Consider the following 22,911-nt stretch of genomic DNA (forward strand, 5'->3'; position numbering starts at 1 on the left):
AAAAAACTTTTTACTATGGAAATTGAAAAACATACAAAGTAAACAGAATACAATAATGAACCCCCTATTCTCAGTGTAAATAATTACTCCCCATGGTCAACCTTGTTTCATGTATACCCCTATATTTTCACTTTCGTATATTTCCAGACATATTATTGCATCTGTAAATATTGCAGTGTGTATTGTTAAAAGATAAGAACCTTTTAAAAACATAACCACAGGTATAATTATAACAATTAAAAAATAATTAAGCGCCTTGGCTGCTGTGGCTCAGTGGATTGAGTGTCGGCCTGTGAGCCAAGTGTTGCTGGTTCAATTCCCAGTCAGGGCACATGACTAGGTTGCATGTCAGGTCCCCAGTTGGGGGCGCGAGTGAGAGGCAACCACACACTGATGTTTCTCTCCCTCTCTTTCTCGTTTCCCCTCTCTAAAAGTAAAACAAACAAATAATTAAAAAAATAATTAACATTGCTTTTTTAGTATCATCAAATAACTAGTCAGCAATCTAATTATCTCAGAAATGTTATAATTTTTAGCTTGTTTTTGTGAATCCACAGTTTATTTCACATTTAATATGTATTCTAAGCCTCTCTTAAGCCCGAGGTTACCCCTTTAAGCCTGAAGTTACCCTTCATTTTTTGAAGAAATTGGGTCACTTTTCTTGGAGAGTTTCTTAGAGAGATTTAGAGTCTGGCTGTTGCATATTGTATATACATGGTATTGTCTAGCATGTTGCTTTTTACTCCTAGCACCTTGATCAGATTCAGGGTTTTTTGTTATTTGTTTTTTGGCAACACTATTTCTTAGGTAGGGGGGTGGTATTCTTCCATCAGGAAGCATAATGCCTGACTTTCTGTAATGCTAGAAATCTGTGGAATAATGTTTGATAAAACCAAACTTTGAAATATTTAATGGCTTATTTTTTAAAAGTATGTCCTCTGTTGTTAATTGAAACAAAAACTTCTAAGGAAGTCTTTAGACATTCAATCCTGATAAGATAAAGCAGCAGCTGTGGTATTAGTTTACGGCCATATGTGAAACTCCTCACCACAATGTGATGTGTAACCTGGGCAAGTCCCCTTTGCTGTGGTGAGTGGATCTGGAGCTGAGCTGTTCTCCCTGGTGCATGACTTGCCCTGCTGTTAACTGCAAGCAAAGGTCAATGTTCAGTACACTGGGACTCATCGACAGAAAATATTATTGAGAGCCGTAAAGAGACATGGCTCCTGCTTTCTAAGAGTTTGCCTTCTAAGAACAAAACAAAACGAGAAAAAGACAATTGTTCTTAACTTCCAAGGGACTGTGTTGCCACAAGGATAAAGTCTCTATCTATCTGGCTAATGAAGAGTTTTGACATTTCCTAGATATTTGGTTAATAATGATGTGTGGACAAAGATAGGAAAATGTTCTTTTAATACCGATGTAACCCTTTGCTGAATGGGGCTCTGTTTCCTAGGTGATACCCTCTTTGCCTTGCTAATTGCTGTTGCTGATAGTGGAAGGGCTTGGATGACACAGGAACATGGGAGACAGCAGAATCTTGCTCTCAGAGAGAAGTGATATTCATAAGAAATCATTTGTGGCATTGACTTACATAATACTATTACATGCAGAAACAGAGCCTTCACCAAGTCTTCGTTTTAGAGCAACTGCACACACAGACAAGTCCAGGCCAATGAGTTTCTTATTTGTTTTGTAAACTGCACAAGTGTTCCCCACTCTGACAAATGCCGTAACTCAGCTCTGCTGGGACAGACTTAGTCCTGTTTGTCTTTGAAAGAGAGTAGCCTGTGTAGCCTGAGTTTTCTAGCTTCCTGAGGTCACCCTTTCATTTATTATGTCCAAATACATTATGGAGGCCTTATTTTGGGGACCGCAGGAATCCCAGGTGCCTCCTTGTGGGCTTTTGAAGGTTTGCTCTGTAGAGTGCTGAGGTCCCAGATTCATCCCTTTTATTTCAAACTCCTCCTGGCTCTTTTCTGGTCAATCCTGGCTATTTCCATGAGGCTCCAGCTCTGTCATTCCCCAAACACAGACACAGGCGGAAGCACAGCCTTCCCTCAAGGTTAACATTCTGGCCAGCAACAGCTTTTTGACTGCTACAAGGGCTGCTCCAGCTGCCGCCCTGGAGCGGATTATCACCACCGTCACAGGGCCGTATAAGCAGCCACTGTTTGAGCTGCCTATTTAATCGATCATCAGAGAGTTGACAGAGGTGGCTATTGATTTTAAAGAGAGAAGACTGTCAATCCTGTCAATGCACATCTATTCTGTTGTGGCTTTATTTAACCATTTCTTTGGATGCTCAGATGGACATGATGGGCATGGCAGTGGAACCTGATTGATCTGCCTCCACTTACCCATCATTGGCACTAACTGTAGATGAATCCTTTTGGGGGAGTTCTAGTTTTGTGGGCAGCAGAGATTTCCATCCACTAGGTCTGTAGGGGCATTTAGCCTCCATGTAATTGGGGTTATTCCCACACAGAGCTTTTCAATATTTGGTGCAGTTGGTCAGAGATAATCATTGGTAACTAGCCAACTCCCTTCATTCTATTCTGTGGACCTAAGGTCATGACTGGGAATCAGGTCTCACCTCGGAAGGACCGGACTCCCATTTCTGTACTTCCCTTCAACAGTCGTGTCCCCAGTCTTGGCTTCAGCTTCTTCATTTGTAAAAAGGGAATGTACTAGTTTGCTAGGGCTACCATAGCAAAGTACCACAGACTGGGTGCCTTAAACAATAGAAATTGTTTCCTCACAGTTCTGGACACTGGAAGTCCAAGATCATGGTGCTGGCAAGGTTGATTCCTTCTGAGGTTGCTGTCCTTGGCTTGTAGGTGACCATTTTCCCTCTGTGTTTTAACATGGTCTTCCCTTTGTACGTGTCTGTGCCCTAATCTCTTCATGAGGACACCAGTCATGTTGTAGTAGGGCCCCCATATGACCTCATTTTACCTGTATTACTTCTTTAAAGGTTATACTTCCATATATGGTCACATTACGAGTCACTGGAGGTTAGAACTTCCAGTAACAAGGGGCCCATAACAGGGAGGAAGGTGGATGTGGGTCTGGGGGTATATAAATAATGTTTTTCTCACATTGCTCTGAGGAAGCTCCCCATACTAGGTGACAGACTTCTCTCAGTTTGCCAGTTCTGAGAGCTTCCTCTGGGTATGGGACTTCCATTGCTGAAGCCAAGGCAGTCCCCTGCAAACCAGGATGATCAGTCACCCCATCTGTCCTCCCACAGGGGGTGCACTTGGCTTTCCAGCCTGCCTGAGGCAGAGCTGCCCTGCTTGTCTCAACTTATACATCAGCATCCTACGTGATATTTAACTTTACAAAAGAGTTTAGAGGCCAAAAATCACTAGAAAACCACTTGATTTGATGTACCCCGGGGTCCTCTTCTGCTGCCCCATTTTATGATTTAATTTCATTCACATACATCAAGTTCCAGCTATCCATCTGAAACTATAAACTGATTGGAGCAAAACTAATTTGGTCCTTGTTTAGCTTGTAGCCAGCAGTGAAATAGTACAGGAAAGTGTTTGTTCGGTCTTGCCTGTTCTGAGGCAGGACTCAGTGCTGGGCTCTTTGTGATGGCAGATGACACTCACTGAGAGCTCACTGTGCTCAATTTCTTGTATCATCTCCTAACTCATAATGCAACTCTATTAAGTGGGCTGCATCACCAGTAGCAGCAACCCCATGATGCAGATGAATAACCTGAGGCACAGAGAGATGAGGAACTAGCCCAGGTTCTGGGTTGGTCAGGGCAGGGCCAGGATTGTGCGGGTGATTTGACCTGAGTGCTGCTCTGCCACAGTACTGAGCCCAGATACAAGTGTCCCTGTGGTGGAGGAACAGGGACCTCACTGGTAAGAGTAAAGTAATTCCATTTAGGCTGATGGGCCAGATCCTTTTCCCTAGGAACATCTCAGTCCCCTCTCTTCTCCTCTCAGGCTGGTCCTATACTTTGTTGTTGTAGAAGCCAAGCTTGGAGCAGTTCTCAAGGTGTTGAGAAGTTTGGGGAAATCTCACAATAACGAACACTGAATTGCATAATGATGAAGTTATTCCCTTGCTAATTTCCTTTTCAGGTCTTCTGATGACACAAATGGAATAGTTGGTGCTAGTCTTTAATTCCTCCTTATCACTTGGTGATCTCCCTTTTTCAGAAAGAAGAGCTGGGGACTGCGCATCTGGCTGGATTTGAATAACCATTGTTTGTAGTGTAATAATCTTTTTACAGTTGATTTTGAAATATGGCAAATGATACTGGTTTTGCATTTAGGGTAGTGATAGAAATTGTCTTTAAAGATACTTATTCTTATGGAGAAGCAATTATTTTAAATGTTTTTAATAACTAATAGCACAAGTGAAGTATAGATATGGCAAGAAGTGTGAAGCATGTGGTGAGAAAGAGTGACTTTGTGAAAACACTGGCCAGGAGGAAGGCTAGAGCTGATCAGAATCTTGAAACCAGCAGATGAAAGGCAGGAGTTGTTTGACCAGCCAACCTTTTGATCTTTTGGGGTCTGCCCCTCCGCCCAGGGTGAGCCTCACCTGGGCTGTCCACGTGCTGGTCTCAAGCACCTCTGGAGCGTGGTGTGCCTGCCGGTTGAACACTGGAAGGAAACGTTCCCTTCTAGCATCAACCCCACAGGCTTTGGGACTTTTTTTTTTTGGTAATGATTTTTGATATCTCTGAAATGCTTCCATCAGAAAGGGTAAAGATAAAAAGTGGGTTCTTGTGTCAGGTCATAAGACTGTGCCTTGGGAAAATGCAGTCTAGGAAATAATTAAAAGTGCAAATTGGAATGCCCAGCAGGAGACAGAAGTGTTTGCCCTGGGTGGACACCAAGCCACTGTGTGGGGGTTGTAGTCTGTGACTCTTGCTGTTGGAGCCTGACCACCCCTCCACTGGGATTAGACTGAGGTTGAGACCCCTCAGCCAGCCTGGGAGCAATGGAACTTGGAGAGGCTTTTCCATGATATCAGTCTTGGATGACCTTGCTTGCTAAGCTTGCTGCTGTTACTTCAGATGCAGTTGACTCCTGAATAGTATGAGTTTAAACTATATAAATTCATTTATACTTGCATTTTTTTTTCCCAATAAGGTCAGCCTGTTGTGTCTGTGGGTTTTTGCATCCATGAATTTAACCAACTGTGAAATAGTGTTTGTGCATTTCCAACTGCAGTTGGTTGAATCTGCAGATGTAAAGGAACAACTATAGAGTTAAAAGATTGTCATGGACTTTCCACTCCACAGGTGGGGCCCCTAACTACCATATTGTTTAAGGGTCAACTGTTCTTTAACTACACATGGCTACATCCTTATTAAATAGGCAAAGTGAGTTTGCAGTTCCTGGTTAACCACTCAGTGTGATTCCCACACTAGCCTATGACTGTATGGATAGAGTTGGAGCTCAGCTCACCTTGCAGGACCCAAGACCTGATTGGCAATGGTTGCTGTGCACTGACTGATGCCTGGTACAGGCACCAAATCTTTCCTAGTAGCCCAGACTTCACATATAAAAGTTGGGGATTGGTTTCCAGTGAAAATTGGAGAGACCTGGTCATAGTTACCACAACCTGGGGATGAAGATCTAAGACCATTGGTTTACAGACATTTCCTCTGGCAGCAGCCTAGAATGACAACTGTCTGGTCATGACCAGATATCCTCTTTAGCCTGTTTTCTCCCTCTTGCAGTATTTATATACCGCCCCACCTCCATTTTTAAAAATTGTGTTTTTAAATGTGTTTTAGAACCATGTTTCTGTCCCCTCTAACTTATACCCTCATTTCTTAAGGAGGTTTCAAATTCCTCTTTAAAATTTTTACTTAAAATAGAAAGCAAAAATGAAAAGAAAAAGTACCATAAGCTTGTTGGTTAAGAAATAAAGACATTCTTGTTTTGCAAGCCCACTGCCTTCAATTCTGTGATCTATTGCGCATAACAAGCTTTTCTCCCCACCAGGAAACATCTATATGGACTATTTAATTACAGTCCCACGATGCTTGGATTTGAATCGCTTCCAGATCCCACAGATACCTGGGAAATTATAGAGACCATAGGTAAAGGCACATATGGCAAGGTCTACAAGGTAACTAACAAGAGAGATGGGAGCCTGGCTGCAGTAAAAATTCTGGATCCAATCAGTGTAAGTAATGGTGGTAAACTGTACCACAATGCAGTATTTCATGCACACTGAACTTTCAACTTCTTTCCTAATTCTAGGGATAATTTTCTTGAGACATGGTGTTAAATCTCAAAATGAGTCATGATTTTTCAGCTCATTTGAATGACAAGACTCCATTTGGAGTTAAAACTTTCCTTGACTTTGTGTTTCTTGTCCAGTTGACTATTGCTTTGGTTTTGGCCCTCTGGTCTCTCTATAAGTTACAAAGTGACCCAGACATATGGTATTCAATAATTTTAGCTTGGCATCTTATTTCAGGGCCTTAAACATCAAGGTTGTAATGCTGGACACTGTTATGCAAAGTGAGGTTATAGGTGTCCTATCCTGTGTTGGGTCCCTTCAAGCTACCCCTCCTTAACTGCTTTGAAAATTCAGACATTTTTAAATTAAAAAGGTATTTATAATGCTGTTAAAGAAAAAAGGGGTATACTAAAGACATTCTATTGATATATTAATTAGGATCTGAATGTACATCATTAGTTATGTTTGAGATATGGCAATGATGAAAGGAACTAGTATAAATGACCCATGGACAGGTACAAAGAGGTGGGGCTTGACTGTGGGAGAAGGGGTGGGCTGGGTGGGTCGGGGAGCAATGGGGGGAAAAAGTGGGACAACTGTAATAAAAAAACAATAAATAAATCAAAAAATTAAAAAAAAAACTAATAAGGTGAACTAAGGTGTAAAAAAACAAACAAATAAATACATCCTGACCAACATGGCTCAGTGTGTTGGGCATTGTCCCACAAAGCAAAAGTTACCAGTTTGATTCCTGGTTAGGGCACGTGCCTGGGTTGCAGGCCAGGTCTCTGGTTGGGGAGAGCCATTGGTCAATGGCACATCGATATTTCTCTCCCTCTCTTTCTCCCTCCCTTCCCCTCTCTATGAAAATAAATAAATAAAATCTTTAAAATGCAAACAGATATGCTTTATTATGTGATTATTTGATCATGATGCCATACCTGTGCCCTTCCTCACACATTAGCCTTAATCCAGCATGCATTTGTTTTTCGCCTGGTGTGTAGGATATGGATGAAGAGATCGAGGCAGAATACAACATTTTGCAGTTTCTTCCTAATCATCCCAATGTTGTGAAGTTTTACGGGATGTTTTACAAAGCGGACCACTGTGTGGGAGGACAGCTGTGGCTGGTCCTGGAGGTAAGAGGGTCTCGGTGGGTAACTGACCATTCTAACGGAACTCCCGGAGCATGTAGATGTGTTCTTGCCTAAATACTGTCCCATACACACCTGAGAAGTCGGTCCCTCCTGTGTGCCACAGGTACCTACCCGATGTGGCGTCCTCCATAGCTGCTACAGATAGGCTGTGTACTAAAACTGTTCATGTTCCTCTGCTTCAAAGTTTTAATAATCTTTTCTCCTAATACTGTGTGAACACAGGAATACAGCTGGAAAAGATTATTTTCTCCCTTATACTGGGAACATTTTGTAGAAAACATGATTACAACTCATTTTCAAAAACTGTTTGTCCAAGATCTACGCGGCTCACCAAGTTGGGATTAGCACATCTTTATTCACCAATCCTCATCTGAGATGGGGTTTTCGCAGACTGATCCTGAGGGTTGTGTATAGCAGGTTTATTGGAGTGATCATGCAGGAGATAGACCTGGGAGGAAGTAAGGAAGGCAGGATTGGGCGAGGGGGACATTGAACAGCAACGTGGTTGCGGCAGAGGCTTCAACCCATTCTCTGGCAGAGGGAGAGCTGGGTTGCTTTTGCAGAGCTGTCCTGGATTGTATTTCTGCATCAGCCGATCTCTGGCTGCATGCTGTGCTGGGGGCGGAAGGTGACCTTCAGCTGGAGATGAGGGGCATTTCCCTGTAGCTAGAGGCAATTCCTCATGAAGAGTGTTATTGGGAGCTGGGTGCAGGGAGCAGCTTGTATACCCAGCAGCATCTACTCTGAAGAGGGAATCTGAAAGGAGCATCACTGTGCACTGTCGTCCTGCCTTATTCTCCCTTATTAATGAAAATGAATGTGTATATGTGGGTGCAAGAGTCAATTCCCCACAGATCCAATTCCCAATGGGACTAAAATAACAAAGGCACTATAATGAAATTAGTGTATTAGCACTCACGAGGCTCACCCTGGTTTGTTCTGGACTCTACCCCCCCTCTGAACCAGCACATGTCTCTGTGCTTAGGGTCACATATGTGATAAAGGGGCATGTGTGCCAAGGAAAGGCCAGCCCTCAATTCACCCTCTAGCACCTCTTGTCCAAATCTTCTGTCTGGTTCTGGGAGGGTCTGGACATGGGGAAATATATACTGGTTGCCATGGCAACCGTGTATGGGGACTTCATTGTATTCAAATGGAATAATCTGCAGGAAAACCAATTTGAAATTTCAGTCACATCAGTTGCCATCCTCAGAATATGAATATGAAAAAGGGGTTTGGTTTTCAGAAATCATCTTTGTTTAGTTGGCTGGTTGTCATATAAGACATTCTTATAATCTTCTGGATTTTATTATTTCCCTTTCTTTCCCTGATAATATTATAGATTTTATCCTGCCAACAAATCTCTATAATATCAGTAATTTTTAAAATGCTGCTCTTCTTGGGACATGGAAAGTGTTGTTTCTAGGGTCTCTGATTATATTCTTCTTCAGCTGTGTAAGATCTCCATGTTTTAAACCATTGTAATTTACTAATGAAGTTTCTGTCGATTTTTGTACCCTGACTCCAAAAGGCTCTGTATTTAAATATAGAGAACTGGAACTTCCAGGACTTTACCAGGCAGGCAGGTAGGCTGCTCATCCCTGTGGCCACCTGGAGAATAAGTGCTCTTCCTGATAAAGACCAACCAAACGTCAGCCCTTCAGGCATGGCCAAGGGAGCTGGAAAGGGCTGGGCATGGTCTTGATAGATGAGGAGCCCAGAACTATGAACTGAGCCTTGTGTGTATGCTCCCCTGAGAGTGTCTTCTATTTTTTCAAGGTGACCACACACAGACAATGAGGCTGCCCTGAGACACTGAATTATTCATACCTCAGCAACACAATATGCTGACATTTATGCCTTTTGCAGGCTGTTTTGTTCCATACCAAAATTGGTGGTATAGGGAACCAGATGTCCTCAGGTCTTTTCTGTCCCAAAATGGGCCCTCTATGCCAGGCTGCTGGGTGGTTAAGTATGTCCAGTGCCCACAGTATGCTTATAGGAACAGGGATTTCTGGGATCCTAGAACTGGCGGAAACCTCAGCCTTCCTTCAGGACTGTCCCTTAGTTTTCAATTGAGGAACGGAGCCCAGAGAAGGAGTGACATGCCGCTCTGGCCACATAAGGAATTAAGTGGCAGAACTGGAGGGAGAACCAAACTTGGGCACTTTACGCCATCTGCTGCTGTCTGCAGTCCTGGAACACAGACTTGTGCTGCCTGGCTGGGACCACACAGTTCCTGGTCTGTCTCTGTCGCACACACACAGCAGGAAGACCATGATGTCCACACAGCACCTTGATCATTTTGTTCCCTCTGCAGCTTTTTTAAAGGGTGCTTAGGAGACTCACACAATAAAATTATGGTCTGTTTAATATTGTTCTGCTCATCAGGTATATTGAGATTAAATTTATGTTGCTTTTGCTGTTTCCTTGCTGAATAAGATGAAAGGACCAGTGAGCAACTATTCCACAGAACAATTCTAAAGGATAGAAAAATGTTATTAATAACCTTCTTAAATCACAGCTCTGAAAATAAAAGCAAATAAAAACATCATTTCTGAAATTCATTGCTAATTGTTAACAGAAAGTAAACCAAAGCTCTCTTTCATGACAGACACCTCCTGTATTAGAAAGATATGGAGAGAAAGCACCCACATATAATAATGTTTTGGAGAATTTCTGAATACGTTTTATTCTAAGGTAATATTAAATTTGACTGATCTATAAGTCCTAGTATCTCTCATATAAATAAAATAGAATAAGAACTTAGACCTTTAAGAAAAATACAATACTCAGAAAAAATACCTAGTATGTGCTTAGACATGAACTATATTTTCTCTTTTTTTTCTTTCAGCATAAAACCTTCAGCAGGTAGATGGTAGATTACTGTCAGCATGAACCATGTGTTCAACTTAAAAGAAATGGTTTGGAGTCTAGGGTACTAATAAATGAGGCTGTAAAATAAAAAAAAAATTTAAATGAAAAAAACAACAAAAGAATTTAAAACCAGATAAAAGAATTTATTTGTAATATATATTTTTAATCTCCCAGAGATCTATGTATAAGTTCAGTAAATAAGTCAGCTGGAGAGGGGTACAATGGGGACTCCATTGTCCAGTTTTTGCTTTAAGGATCTAGAAAGGCCAGCATAGGTCTGAATGTTACTGCAAGTGTAATACTTTAAACCATTTTCATCTGCTGATATTACAGCATAAATCAAGTTGATCGCATTAACAAATCAGGGCCATAGCTGTGACCCTGATGGTCTGGAACATAGGGCCGATAGGTTTTGATTGGCCAGAGATGGTTAGAAAGCAGTGATCCGGACAGCAGGTTCTGGTGGGGTTCTAGCATGAGAGCCACTGGAGTGCTGGGGACCAGGAGGAAGGTCCAGAACACTTGAGAGTGCAGAAGAAGGGAGGAACTTTGAAGTGGAACAGAGTTACATCCTACATCCATGTGCTATATGTGTTCAGCAAAAGCAAGAGAGAGTTGGAGCTGAGTAGTGGAGTGATTCTGCCCACCCCACTGTTCTACTCAATGAACACGTGTCCTGGGAGACTGAGATGGAAGGTGGGCGTCCTGAGGCCCCCCTGCCTCTTGTTGGGAGCATCTTCCCCCACCGGGCTTGCAAATGACATAGTTTTCATTCCTTTAGGTGCAAACCAGTGACTTTACCTGGTTTCAGCAAAACAAACACAATTGTTCCCAACAGTTTGGAGGAAAAATATACGTTGTTCTGGCCTTACTGAGAGGTGGACATTGTCCAACACGGTGCTTCCTAAGGCTTCATCTACAGTAATTATAATGATTCTTGACTTTTTCTTTACATCCTCTATGGAACCTAACACCTTGAAAGATAAAGTCCACTGAACAAAAGGGTCACCAAAATAAAAAAAAAGAAAAAATTTCTTAATTCTGTATTCTGACTAGATCAAATCAACATGCCAGTACAGAATCTACTTGAAAGTTGGAGTTTCAGCTAGAATAAAGATCTGGTTATTGTGTTGCATCGGCCTTTTTAATAACGTGGAGGAAAGTTGATGGCTAATTGAGCAAGGAACATTTTATTGCTTGAAATTATGTCCATCTTAGCAAAGGCCCATACTGTGATTGAATCAATACTCAACAATGTTTTGGAAAATATATGTGGTACATAAATGATTTTTCTATTTTTCTTGGTTAGGAGCAAAATGCTCATTAAATTCTAGATGCATCCAGCTGCCACATTTCCTGAGTGCTGCGGGTGTAGGGAGGAATGCAGGCTGGAAGACAGACTTCTGTATTTGACTCTGAAGGCTGGCAGAGTGGGTGGGAGCAAAGAAAGCCTGCATGCTCCAACCCTCAGGCTTGCCTTCTTGAAACTCTAAGGGGATTATTTTATTTGAAACATTTAAATATAATTTCTTGTCATGCTTTTAAAATGTTCAGTTCATTTCACTGAACATTTACCCTGGTTAGACTATTGTAAGTGCGTACCTGCTTCTCTTTTTTATATCCAAGTACCCAAAATGCTTTCTCTGTAGCCCATGGGCTGCCCTTTAACACTGCTGGGAACTTACCAACTTAGCAGAACAACTTCCTCTCAAGTTCCCCTGTGCAGTTTTAATTATATCCTTTTTGTTAATCACAGGCAGTCAGAAAGCTCTTAAACTCTGACATTTGGTGAACCAAAAGCACTGACTGAGTAAAGATTCTTTTGTTGTTTTTAAACCCACAGCTTAGTTTTGATCCTGCTGACAAAAATGTCTGCTCTAATCCCTCCAGAGGTTCTAGAGTTATGAAGAAAGTTTATAAATTGGCTACTTATATAAAATATCACTGAATAGGCTCCTGTTGCAAAAATGATCACATTTAAAGTAGGGCAGGAGAGGGACTAAAATGAGGTTTCAGGGGAAAATTCCAGGGTTGAGTTAGCTTGGATCATCACCCAGGATTTAATTTAAATTTTCTCTCTGTAGAATTTTAATAGCGCACTTGCAATTCTGTAAAGTGCATGCCTCCCTGAGAGGTAAGCCAGGCTGGGGAGTGGTTTTTTTTTAAAGTATATTTTATTGATTATATTGTTACAATAGTTTGGGGAGTGGTTTTGAAGAAGGTGTTACAGTGCCTTGCATTCCTATTACTTGCTTTGGCTTTAAAGAATCAAAGAACTTTATTGTTATTTGCCTATTCTCACAAGAGCCCTAGACTATCTCTTCTTCTTTCTACATACAGTTGGTCAGAAATCCCTGTCTATTCTATCTCACAAAAGCCTCTGTATCTATCCCAGACTCTTCATCCTCATGACTCCTGGCTTTTTGACCCTGTCTCTCTCTATTGCTACAATACCTTGTAACAGATGTCCAGCTTCTGGTGTCTTCCTATTCTGTCCACCCTTCAATCTGCCGCCCAAGTCATCTTTCTAGAATGCGAATCCCAACAGAATCCTCCTGCCTAAAACTTGTCAATCGCTCACTATTCTTATCTAATGATATGTTATGGTACTATTATATAACACATGTGTGTATAGTAATAAAGCCTATACTGTTTAGCAGGACAGACCTGTCTTTCCCTGTTCCCTGCCTCTCTTCCCCATCTCCCTGCCCTAGGATCCTGGCACCCTTCCTTCCAACAGTAGCAGAGGATTTAGAATTCACACATGCCTGTGTACACACACACACACACACACACTCCTCATTCTTTCATGCTCCCTTTCTATACACATGATGTTCCTCTTCCAGGGATGCCCTTCCCCTTCTGTCCACTTTCCATAAACTCATTTGTCCCTCAAACTCATTTGCAAATGTTACATCTTCTAGGAAGATTTCCCAGATTGCCTCCTCTTCACCCACCCTCAGCAGAGGTTACCATTCGCTCTTTAGTGCCACCATTCTCCCTTAGGCATTCCCCTAGTTCCACATGCCGTACTCCTGATTACTCATGTGTCCATTACTGGTGGTGGGCTTTTTGAGGGCAAAGACTGTGTTGTGTTCATATCTGAGTAATGGGTATAAGCTGGACAGTCACAAACTACTGAGAACAAAGAAGTAACTTTCTTTTTAGCAACTGAACTCAACTTTGTTCTGAGCCCCCACACTACCTAGAGGAGACAACTGACTTTAACTCATTTTGTTAAACTCAGTCCAACTGAGTGACTCCTTTGGGAAGGGGCAAATTCTAGTATTTATATCCCATTTTCACAGTCCAATTCAAAGCTCAGTCATTTGGACAAGGACTTAGTATTGTTAGGGCCTTTTCTTTTCTTTTTCCCATTCCCTCTCTCTAATTGGCTCCTGGATCTGGGCATAAATAGATGCTCATGTAAAGACATGGCAGTGAGAGCAGGGCCTCAAACTGTGTGGTGACCCCGATGTCCTTGTCTCCCCATGTCCCTGGTCCATAATACTCTTTCCTATCCTGAGGTCCTCACTCTCTTTTCCTCATTCAAATTTTATCCTTGTCCCTGTCCTCAAATGGAGCATAAAGTTCTAAATCTCCTGCAAGTCATGAGCAGGCTGTAGGGAACTGCTATAACCCCAAGCTTGGTTGGCCTCACCATACTCTACTGCTATTTCCATTCAACATGGACACCCCTTTGTTGGCAAGAGGCGCTTTTGGGAGGAAGTCTCCCTTTAGGTTTCCAAATGGAAAGAAAGTCATAAGAAATGAAGTTTCTATCATTATACCCTTATAAACACCATACAATGGGGGATTATCCCCACTCTCATCTTGTTCTCTCAAGTTCTTCAAGCTTCATACCAGCCACTCCAGAGGGGTTATCTTTTCAGGGGTTGAGAACTTCCTTCAGTGTCATGCCCTATGTTCTTCCATGATCATCATTTAATTCTGCAGTCAATTCTTTAGTTTTTGTTCCATGAAATATAGAATCTAGTTTGGGGAGTCTTGAGAAAATTATTTTACATCTATAAAAAGCTTAGCTTTTAAGACTATTCCATGAATCATGGCACTGAATATGGATTCATTGCTCAAGAGGGCATTATAATGAACATTGGTTATTATTTGTCCTTTCAGGGTCATATAAGACATAGGTGAAATCAGAAGGATTTGGGATCCTTTGGAAGCCATTACCCTGGCACTCAACATTAGAGTCATCAAGCTAGCAGTGTTAAGTTACAAGTTACACCCGACATTAGTAGAAAGCAGATTCCAAGGACACTTCATTCAAACTCATGGAACCATCATAGACTTCAATGCATTGCACTGTTTCTAGGGTCCCTCCTAAAGATAGTAGTATAATTTTAAAGCTTCTTAATGCTGTACTAGATTTTTAGTCACATACCCTTGTTTATGAGCAATTTAAATGGTAAAAACGTGGGCAGATTTGGTTACAGGTTATCTTGTTAGTGTGTGTGCAAGGTATCTGCCATGTATGTAGCAGGGAATGGTACACAATCAAAAACATCTGTATACTTTTTATTAAAATGTTTCAGATATTCATAACTAAAGTCAGATACATCCTAATGTATTCTTATCTTGATAAAAAGTTGTATTTTTAAAGGAAAGGTGCTAATTTGTGCTCACTCAGAGTTTCTTGCTTATGAAAAGCCAGTTGACTGGGAACCCCCCAATGTTCACTAGTCAACTCTTCCCCAAATTGCAGACAAAGTACCAAAAGGAAAGGTAAGTTTCTAAAGCAGGGTTTTAACCTTTATAAGGACAAGTATGGCTCTGAGAATCCGATGTAAGCTCTGAATTTTTTTAGCAGAAAAATGAAAGATGCATATACACACTGCTTATAATTTCAATTAATGCCCTGCTCAAACCAGTTAAGAACCCTTAATTTAAGATGACATGTAGCAAACCCAAACCTGCACAACTGACTTCTGCATTTAGTAAAAATTATTCAAGAAAACCCTTAAATTGCTGTGAAAGTAGAGTGTACCTGGTTTACGTACTCTCAAATCTCAGTGATGAACAATACATAACAAAGAACAACTATGCAACATATACTTTTACGGCGTTTTTAATTACAAGAAAATAAAAGCACAAAATTGCTGAATACCTAATGGTGACTGTGAGGGGGTTGCATGCACAGATGATGCTACTCTACTCCATAAATTTGAGATGCAATGGCTACTCTAGAAAGAGCTGCTGGCTGGGCTTCTGCTGCCTGCAGTGCCAGCACAGGAGACAGGAAGATTTGAAATGGAATGTATTTCCACCCCAGTATCAATGACATTCATCTCAACTCTTCTGGTCTTTTCTTATCCTCAAAATGCATGTTTAAAAAATAGACAGTATCTATGTAAAATGAAAAATATCCGGTAAGTCACCATGCCTTCTCTTTTGAATTTCTAATAATGACTTATGCTTTTATATTTCACTTGACAATTAAAAAAATCAACTTTTTGGATGTACACTTCTCACTCATAAATGATCGCCTTGAATAAACACATACACAGAACTAGGTTTGACGGTGTAATGGAAATTTGAAGTTTAATTATTCTCACCTGGGGTTTTGTGATCTGCAAATTTATTTTACTACATGGGGCTTGTATTCTTAACATCTTTTTCTTTTCTTTTTGAATGTGTTCTGCTGTTGTCTCTCTTCCCTGCATCTCCTCTGGCAGCTGTGTAACGGGGGCTCAGTCACCGACCTTGTCAAAGGTCTGCTCAGTTTCGGCCAGCGGCTGGACGAAGCAGTGATCTCATACATCTTGTATGGGGCCCTATTGGTAAGAATGTCCGCTGAGCTGGGGGTGACAGCAGAGAGCGCAGTTTGTCATTGTTGGATCCCCACTGCATATTAACAAGGGGGAAACCTCTCTGTTATACGCAAGGTCTATTAACAGCAGGGAGGTTAGCCAAATGTGGACTTTGATTAGATTTTTAATAGTATGATAATTGTTTTAAAATAACCATGCAGATTTTCCCTTTCTCTTTCCTGTTGTTTGGTGGTGGTGGGATGCCATGCAGGGCCTTCAGCATTTGCACAATAACCGAATCATCCACCGTGATGTCAAGGGGAATAACATTCTTCTGACAACAGAAGGAGGAGTTAAGCTCGTTGACTTTGGTAATGACTGCTTGTCGTTTGTTTTCTTGATGTGTGCAGTTTAGCCAAGGGCAACAATGTATTGCAATCTCAGAAGACTGGGGCTTTCCGCCATAGGCTGAGGGACTTTTCCAGTCAAACATGGGCTGGTGAATGGGAGGTTTACCAGATGGATCACCCTAGGAGATGCTGTTTGTTAATCTATTTACAGCTTTAGGCACAATTTTATTAAAGATAGAAAATAAGAGTGTTTCAAAAGGAGAATTTGACAGAAAAACTTTTTGCTTTTCTGGGAAGAATTTCACATCTCAGGGCAATTGTTTATAATTTACATTTTGTCATTTCTTTTTTTGCATATGAAAAGAGAAAGCAGTTTGGTCTTTCAAATGACTTTCTCTAGCCTTAGGCATACTTATTCCCAGTGAGCAGAAGGTAAACTAGTCCTTTGGGTCTGGGAACTAACATCCCTCTAAAATTGTGGCTATTGCTGCTGCAAGTGAGGCTGGTTGAAATGGAAACATTAACAGGAAATGGAAGCGCGAGAAGAAATGCAGAGCAATATTACCTAAGGCCAGAGAACTATTAAATATCCCCTTGCAACACTCATGTATTGATAGTCACAAACCAACAAACCATTTGGTTTTTCTTTTTAAGTTTATTGAATGGTTTAATCTTCTAAATGAGTTCAACAACAATACTTCAGCATGATGTTACAAATAGTGAAAAAACAATTACAAAAGCACTTTTAAAACATTCTATTAGTGTCAACATAGTAGGAGAAAAGATTTATGATTTTGAATAGTCATTATTTTATTGGTAAGAAAGAATTCAGTATTAAATTGTATCAGTGAATCATTTGCTCAGAATATATTACTCAAAAGTAAATGAAGTTACTTTAGGTGTATTGGTCTATCTACTAAAGAGCAAGGCCCTGGCTGGTTTAGCTCAGTGGATTGAGCGTCGGCCTGCGAGCTAAGTGTCGCTGGTTCGATCTTCCAGTCAGGGTACATCAGAGAAGGAAAACTCTGATTCCAAAAAACCTCCGCTGCCTTGCGGCATACCTCTTCAGGGGAAAGGCTAAGGGAGTAAACCCCGACAGAAAATCCGGAGCCGGAGTCCCTAAGGCGGTTTGACGTTGTAGTCAACACCGGCAACTCCTGCGGCGCACCTGAAGCCAAGCTGTATCGACTCCGTCTTTCCCTTGGACCCTTCAGCTGCGAAGAGAGGGGGGGTCTGCTGCATGGGCAACAGCAGACCCTCCATATCACCCTGCCCAGGCTCTGTAGCTTCAGCGTCATCACAAGATGTCGATTCAACACGGGAGGAGACAGATACCATGTCACTCCCGAGTCGGACTGCACAGCCATTCTCGGCGGTGCAGATAGACTCTTGAGAAGCTACACCATCGTCTCTCGAGACGGACGGCTGCCGACGACGACGACGACTAAAGAGCAAGCAAAATAAAACAGCAGGGGGCCACTTCTAGTCTTAAACTCCTCTTTCTATATAAGAAATGGTATAATTCCACAAATGTGCTGTGTATATAACATCAGAGATGTATTTTTCACACAGTTCTGGGGGGCAGTGAATCTGTTGTTGAAGGAAAGAGCCTAGAAAGATGAGGATAGGGATTAATGCTGATTTGTCTACTTTGTGATTTGGCATGAGGGTAAAGGCTCCTAATCTTTATAGTAGAGGTCTCCTAAACTTGCAATTGCAGCAAAAAATTTTTCTAGAAATTAAACACAGAAAAGTATAGCTTTTTTTAAAACCAAAATCGTAGTGGAGGACTGGGTAAAATAGGAAAGTATCCGTGGCCAAGAGAGGTTATAGAGCTCTCTTTGGCTTTCTAATAAAGAGAATGCTAGCAGCTAGGGCTTCTACTCTCCACCGCAGAACAACCCGCTGTTCCTTGGCAAATCTATGCCTGATATTTTCAAAGGTGTCTCCTTTGCTAATACGCAGACATATCTAAGTTTCTATGTTCTCCTCAACAGCATTAGTAGAAACCCTTATCATTCTCTTAAGGGCTACATTTGATTTTTGCTTGGTCTAAAAGAATGCCTTATATTTGTAAAGTGCTATACAATTTATAAATCATTTTCAAATTTGTTCTCTTTTGGTCTTTAACAAGTCTGCATTAGGTGTGATGGGTACCGTTATCCCCAATTTGACGATGAGAAAGCTGTGGCTTCCAGTGAGGTGGTCTTTGGTAGCGTGGCCAAGCAGTCTGGAGTGAGGTGGTCTATGAGAGGGGTCATACAATTAGGAAAAGGCATAACGCTCATGAAAAACAGGTCTTCTGACTCCTAACCCAGTGTACATCTACTTTTATTTTATTCCCTTGTGGTATAAAGAAGAGAGCTGGCTCAAGGCTAAGACAGATAAAGTGCATTGGAATCATATTAAAATCCAGGTGTTCAACATTAAGCCCTACATAATAATATTAGTCAATTTTTTTTCCATTTGACAAACATAGTTTTCTTGCTAGTTTTCTAGGCTTCTAGATAAGATAAGGCACTGAAAACTTTTTATGTTTACACTGATACTCTATTATAGATAATACATGCCAATTTTCTTTCTCCATAAAAATGAAACACCATTTGAAGAAAGAAGTCACCTGAAATATATTGAAAACATAATAGGAATATATTTTGGGTTGATCCTGGTTGTTGGTTTTTTGTTTTGTTTTTTTATTTCAAGTTTTCAGCAATAGAAATAGAAATGTTTATTTGGAAAAATAAGTTGAATCATTTGAATAGAGTGATAAATGCTCTCAGACAGTGGTCAGCAGGCCATTGCAGCCTGTCAGCCAAATCTGACCTGCCTCCTGTTTTTGTATGGCCTTTGAGCTATGAATAGGTTTTATATTTTTAAATGGGAAATCAAAAGAAGAATATTTTATGATGTGAAAATTATATGCATTTATTAATAAATGCTTATGGAAGCACAGCCACATTCATTTGTTTCTGTGTCTCCTGTGGCTGCTTTTGCACTATCATGGCAGAGTTAAGAAGTTGTGACAGAAAACATAGGGCTCACAAAGCCTAAAATGTTTGTTATCTGATCCTTTATGGAAAGAGTGGGCCCACCCCTGGCCTAGCGTCATCCTCTGCTCGCTGCTCAATTATGATCCCCTTTCCCTGTAGGTGTGTCGGCTCAACTCACCAATACGCGTCTACGGAGAAACACATCTGTTGGCACCCCATTCTGGATGGCCCCTGAGGTAAGTAGAGGACACCTATTTCTTTCTGTTTGTTGAATGCCTTGATATTACGACTTGTAGTGGGAAATTCATAAGCTTCACAACATTTTCAGAAAGAGAATCCTTTATCCTCATGGAGCTGTAAGAGTTCTGGCTTGGTGAGGGATAATAATGACACATAACCACAGAAGAGCAGGATTAAGTCACAGTTACCCCATAGGTTACCTTCATGCAATCAAAGAAAGGCGTCTCCTCCAGAAAATGCAACCATCTCCAAGAGTCATGGCTTGGACTCATCCAGCTTTGATGCAAATTAGAAAAAGTCACCTTCCCTGGGTAGACACAGCCCCAGTGACATGTGGCTTGGTGAAGAGACAGATTTCAGTTCCAACTGGTTTTCAGAACTGTATGCAATGGCCCTGGTTATTGTGTTATTGTTGTTACCATGTACATAGCAGCTAGTCTTATGCACATTTTTGTTTCCCAATGAAACCTGGGATTTGGTCCTAATTTTGTTTTGGCATCATCATGGAACTCTCTGTGAGATGATGTACCTAGAAGTTTGGAGAATCTTCCAGCTAGATAAGACGTAGCCTGAAGCACAGGTACAGTTTGCTTGTCAAGTCAGCATTTAATTCCACAGCGCTCTGGCCTGTACCTGAGAGCAGCTCTCCGAAATTAAGCCAAAGGGTTCTTTTAATGAAAGGGCTCCAGACAGAGGTCTTTCTGTTCCTGGACAGGGGGCCTGGCCCTGAATGGGTCTGCCTAGGACCAGCTGTAGTGTGTGGGTCCTTGACTTCATGTAGAAAAGGTTTCACAACATGCGTCCAGCTGATTTTGAGAGTATGTTTATTAAGGCCGGGACAGTGAAACAGAGGAAGGACTTAGGGTAGAAGAAGCAGCAGGAGAGAGCCTAGGCAATGCTCTGCTTTGGCTCCCTAGAAAACTTATAAGAAAGGAATGCCCTGGGGACAGCATCAGGGGCAAGCCCGGGTCTAGCTGCCACTGCCCACTGCTCCCAAGGGAGGGGCATGGGCGAGCTCTAGAGCCAGCTGCACTGAGTCTTTGTCGCGAGGGCTTTTTTATCTTTTTTTTTTTTTTCATGCAGGTAAAAAAAGGGAGGGTTTCAGCAGAATATCCATCAGCTTTCCAGGTGCATTTTAAATATGATGATGCATCAACATGAGCACATAGGGGTGTTTGGGCATATTCTTTGGTCTGCTTTCCTGTTTTATTTTTATCTTGGACCTGTCTGAGTTTTAATGATGTCTTTAACTTCAACTGTCCTTGGGTTTAGCAGGCACAAATAACATTAATTGGGTCTCTGTTCTCTAGCTCCTAGACTAGGGTGATTTAAGCTATGTATTCTTTGGTTAGGGAGGAGAGGCATAAACCATTTGCTGGGATTCACCAGCTGTCTGTAAGTTCCTCAAACTATTTGGCCCTGTTTAATTTCCTGATCTTAGTTTCCCCATACCACTTGCCTAGGACTTTTCCGAGCTTCTCACTATCAGGTCTCATTTCCATCTCCATTCTGTCCCCACAGTTGTCCTTCTGTGTGAAAGCCAATGCAATCTCCTATGCAGTAATTGGTTCACACCAATTTGCTCAATTTTTTTCAGTGGCTTCCTATCATCTATGGCCCTCTTTCATACTTGGGTAATGGAAAGACCCATTTTAGAGAAAAAGAAAAACCCAGCAGATTCCAGTGTTTACTCATATTTAAATGTTTCTTAAATAGCTTCGGCCGGCATTGCTCAGCTGGTTGAACATTGTCCTGCAAAGCAAAAGGTCGCCGGTTCAATTCCTGGTCAGGGCACATGCCTGGGTTTCAGGTCTGTGCTCTGTCCCTGGTTGGGGGTACTTGCACAAGGCAGCCAATCAATGTTTCTCTCTCACATTGATGTTTCTCTCCCTCTCTTTCTCCCTCCTTTCCCCTCTAAAAAATAAAACTTTCTTAAATAAGTTTAAAAAATATAAAACTAGAAATAAACTTCTAATCACTTTTACTTATAGAACTATAAAACAAAAAGAAAAAGTTTATTATGAAAAAACTACAAAGCCAGTAACATTCAAGTAAGTACTTTTAATTTACAGAGACAAATGACATTGTTTTGTGAAACTCAGTTGTTCTTTGCATTGTGACTGTGTTTCAGAGCATGAAAGATCAGATTATTGTAAGTTATTTTGTCATACTTACTACCACGAGCCATGTGGAAACCCAGTGTTCCCACCACTTTCCTCGATGTCAGCTAGGGTGACCTCTTCTTGCAAAAAGCATCTCCTTTGGCCTCTTGACTGGTACACCTCTGGCTTGGTGCCAGCTTAATAAAGAACATAAATGTGGTCTCTGAAATTGTGTGACAAATGGTTATCCAGATAACCTGGGATATATTTTTTACCACTATCCCTTCCATTTTATTATTATTAATAAAATTATTATTTAAACAAAAACAAAACAAAACTTTATAGAGATCTCATGAACTTGAGAAACACTACAGGACAAAATCAAAACTCCTTTGGATGGTGAACAAAGCCCTTCAGTTCCAACCCTTATCTGGCTCTCCAGCTTCATTTCAGGTTATTTCTCTCCAGTTTACTTGTGCGCAATGCCTCAACAGTAGTGAACAACAGGTAATTCTCCAAATCCATCCTGGTATATTGTTCCCTTAAACCTTTCACGTATTGTGACATTGTCTGTAGTGACCCTGAGAGCCCTAGAATATTCCTCCTCAGTCTTTCAGTTTCAGCTGAAGTGCATCTTCACCTAGGAAACCTTCCCTAATCCCTGGCTGACACCGAGGCTCCTTTACACCCTCCATTAGCCCACCCATGACCATTCTATTGTGACTGTTGGCAGGCAGGTCTCCCAGCTGGACTCCAAGCTCTGGCAGGGACTCGGGATGCCCAGCTCTCAGTGTAGTGCTTGGTACAGGGTAGGTGCTCAGTAAGCATCTGTTGGATGAATGAATGCATTGGTAAAAAAGCCAAAGAAGATGAATTGGGAGGGTAGTTTGAGGAGGGCTTTACAACTATTGGTATCAGCACATTTCTCTGTAGATTTTAATTAATATTAAAGGAAGGCATAACTGAGGGCACTCAACTCAAATTCGGGGTGACATTCAAGGAAAATGGTGTTCCTCTCCTAATCCACCTAAAGCTGGTGTCCTCAGAATCACAATTGGACACAGGACTTTGAACAGATGGGCTTTGCTTGGTTCCTCCTTGTGTACCTAGTTCAAATTAAACTATAGTTATCCATGATGACATATCCTTTTCTGGAGTAGGCTGTCTATCTAAATGCCTTTTAGGTAGTTAGGGGG

General features: G+C 41.4%; 1 protein-coding gene across 1 annotated transcript in view; it reads left to right on the forward strand.

Moving 5' to 3' along the window:
- The first annotated feature begins 5,991 nt into the window (after positions 1-5,991).
- Positions 5,992-22,911, forward strand: part of MYO3B (myosin IIIB) — a 437,546-nt gene continuing 420,626 nt past the window's right edge. The window contains exons 1-5 of the mRNA XM_090280660.1: positions 5,992-6,168; positions 7,233-7,367; positions 15,959-16,063; positions 16,305-16,404; positions 19,533-19,609. Coding sequence (XP_090136786.1) covers positions 6,022-6,168; positions 7,233-7,367; positions 15,959-16,063; positions 16,305-16,404; positions 19,533-19,609 — 564 coding nt within the window. The 5' untranslated portion in view covers positions 5,992-6,021. The remainder of the gene's footprint in view (positions 6,169-7,232; positions 7,368-15,958; positions 16,064-16,304; positions 16,405-19,532; positions 19,610-22,911) is intronic.

Source organism: Furipterus horrens, unplaced genomic scaffold, assembly GCF_987537825.1.
Source record: "Furipterus horrens unplaced genomic scaffold, mFurHor1.1.pri manual_scaffold_1, whole genome shotgun sequence".
In the NCBI taxonomy this organism is placed as follows: domain Eukaryota; kingdom Metazoa; phylum Chordata; class Mammalia; order Chiroptera; family Furipteridae; genus Furipterus; species Furipterus horrens.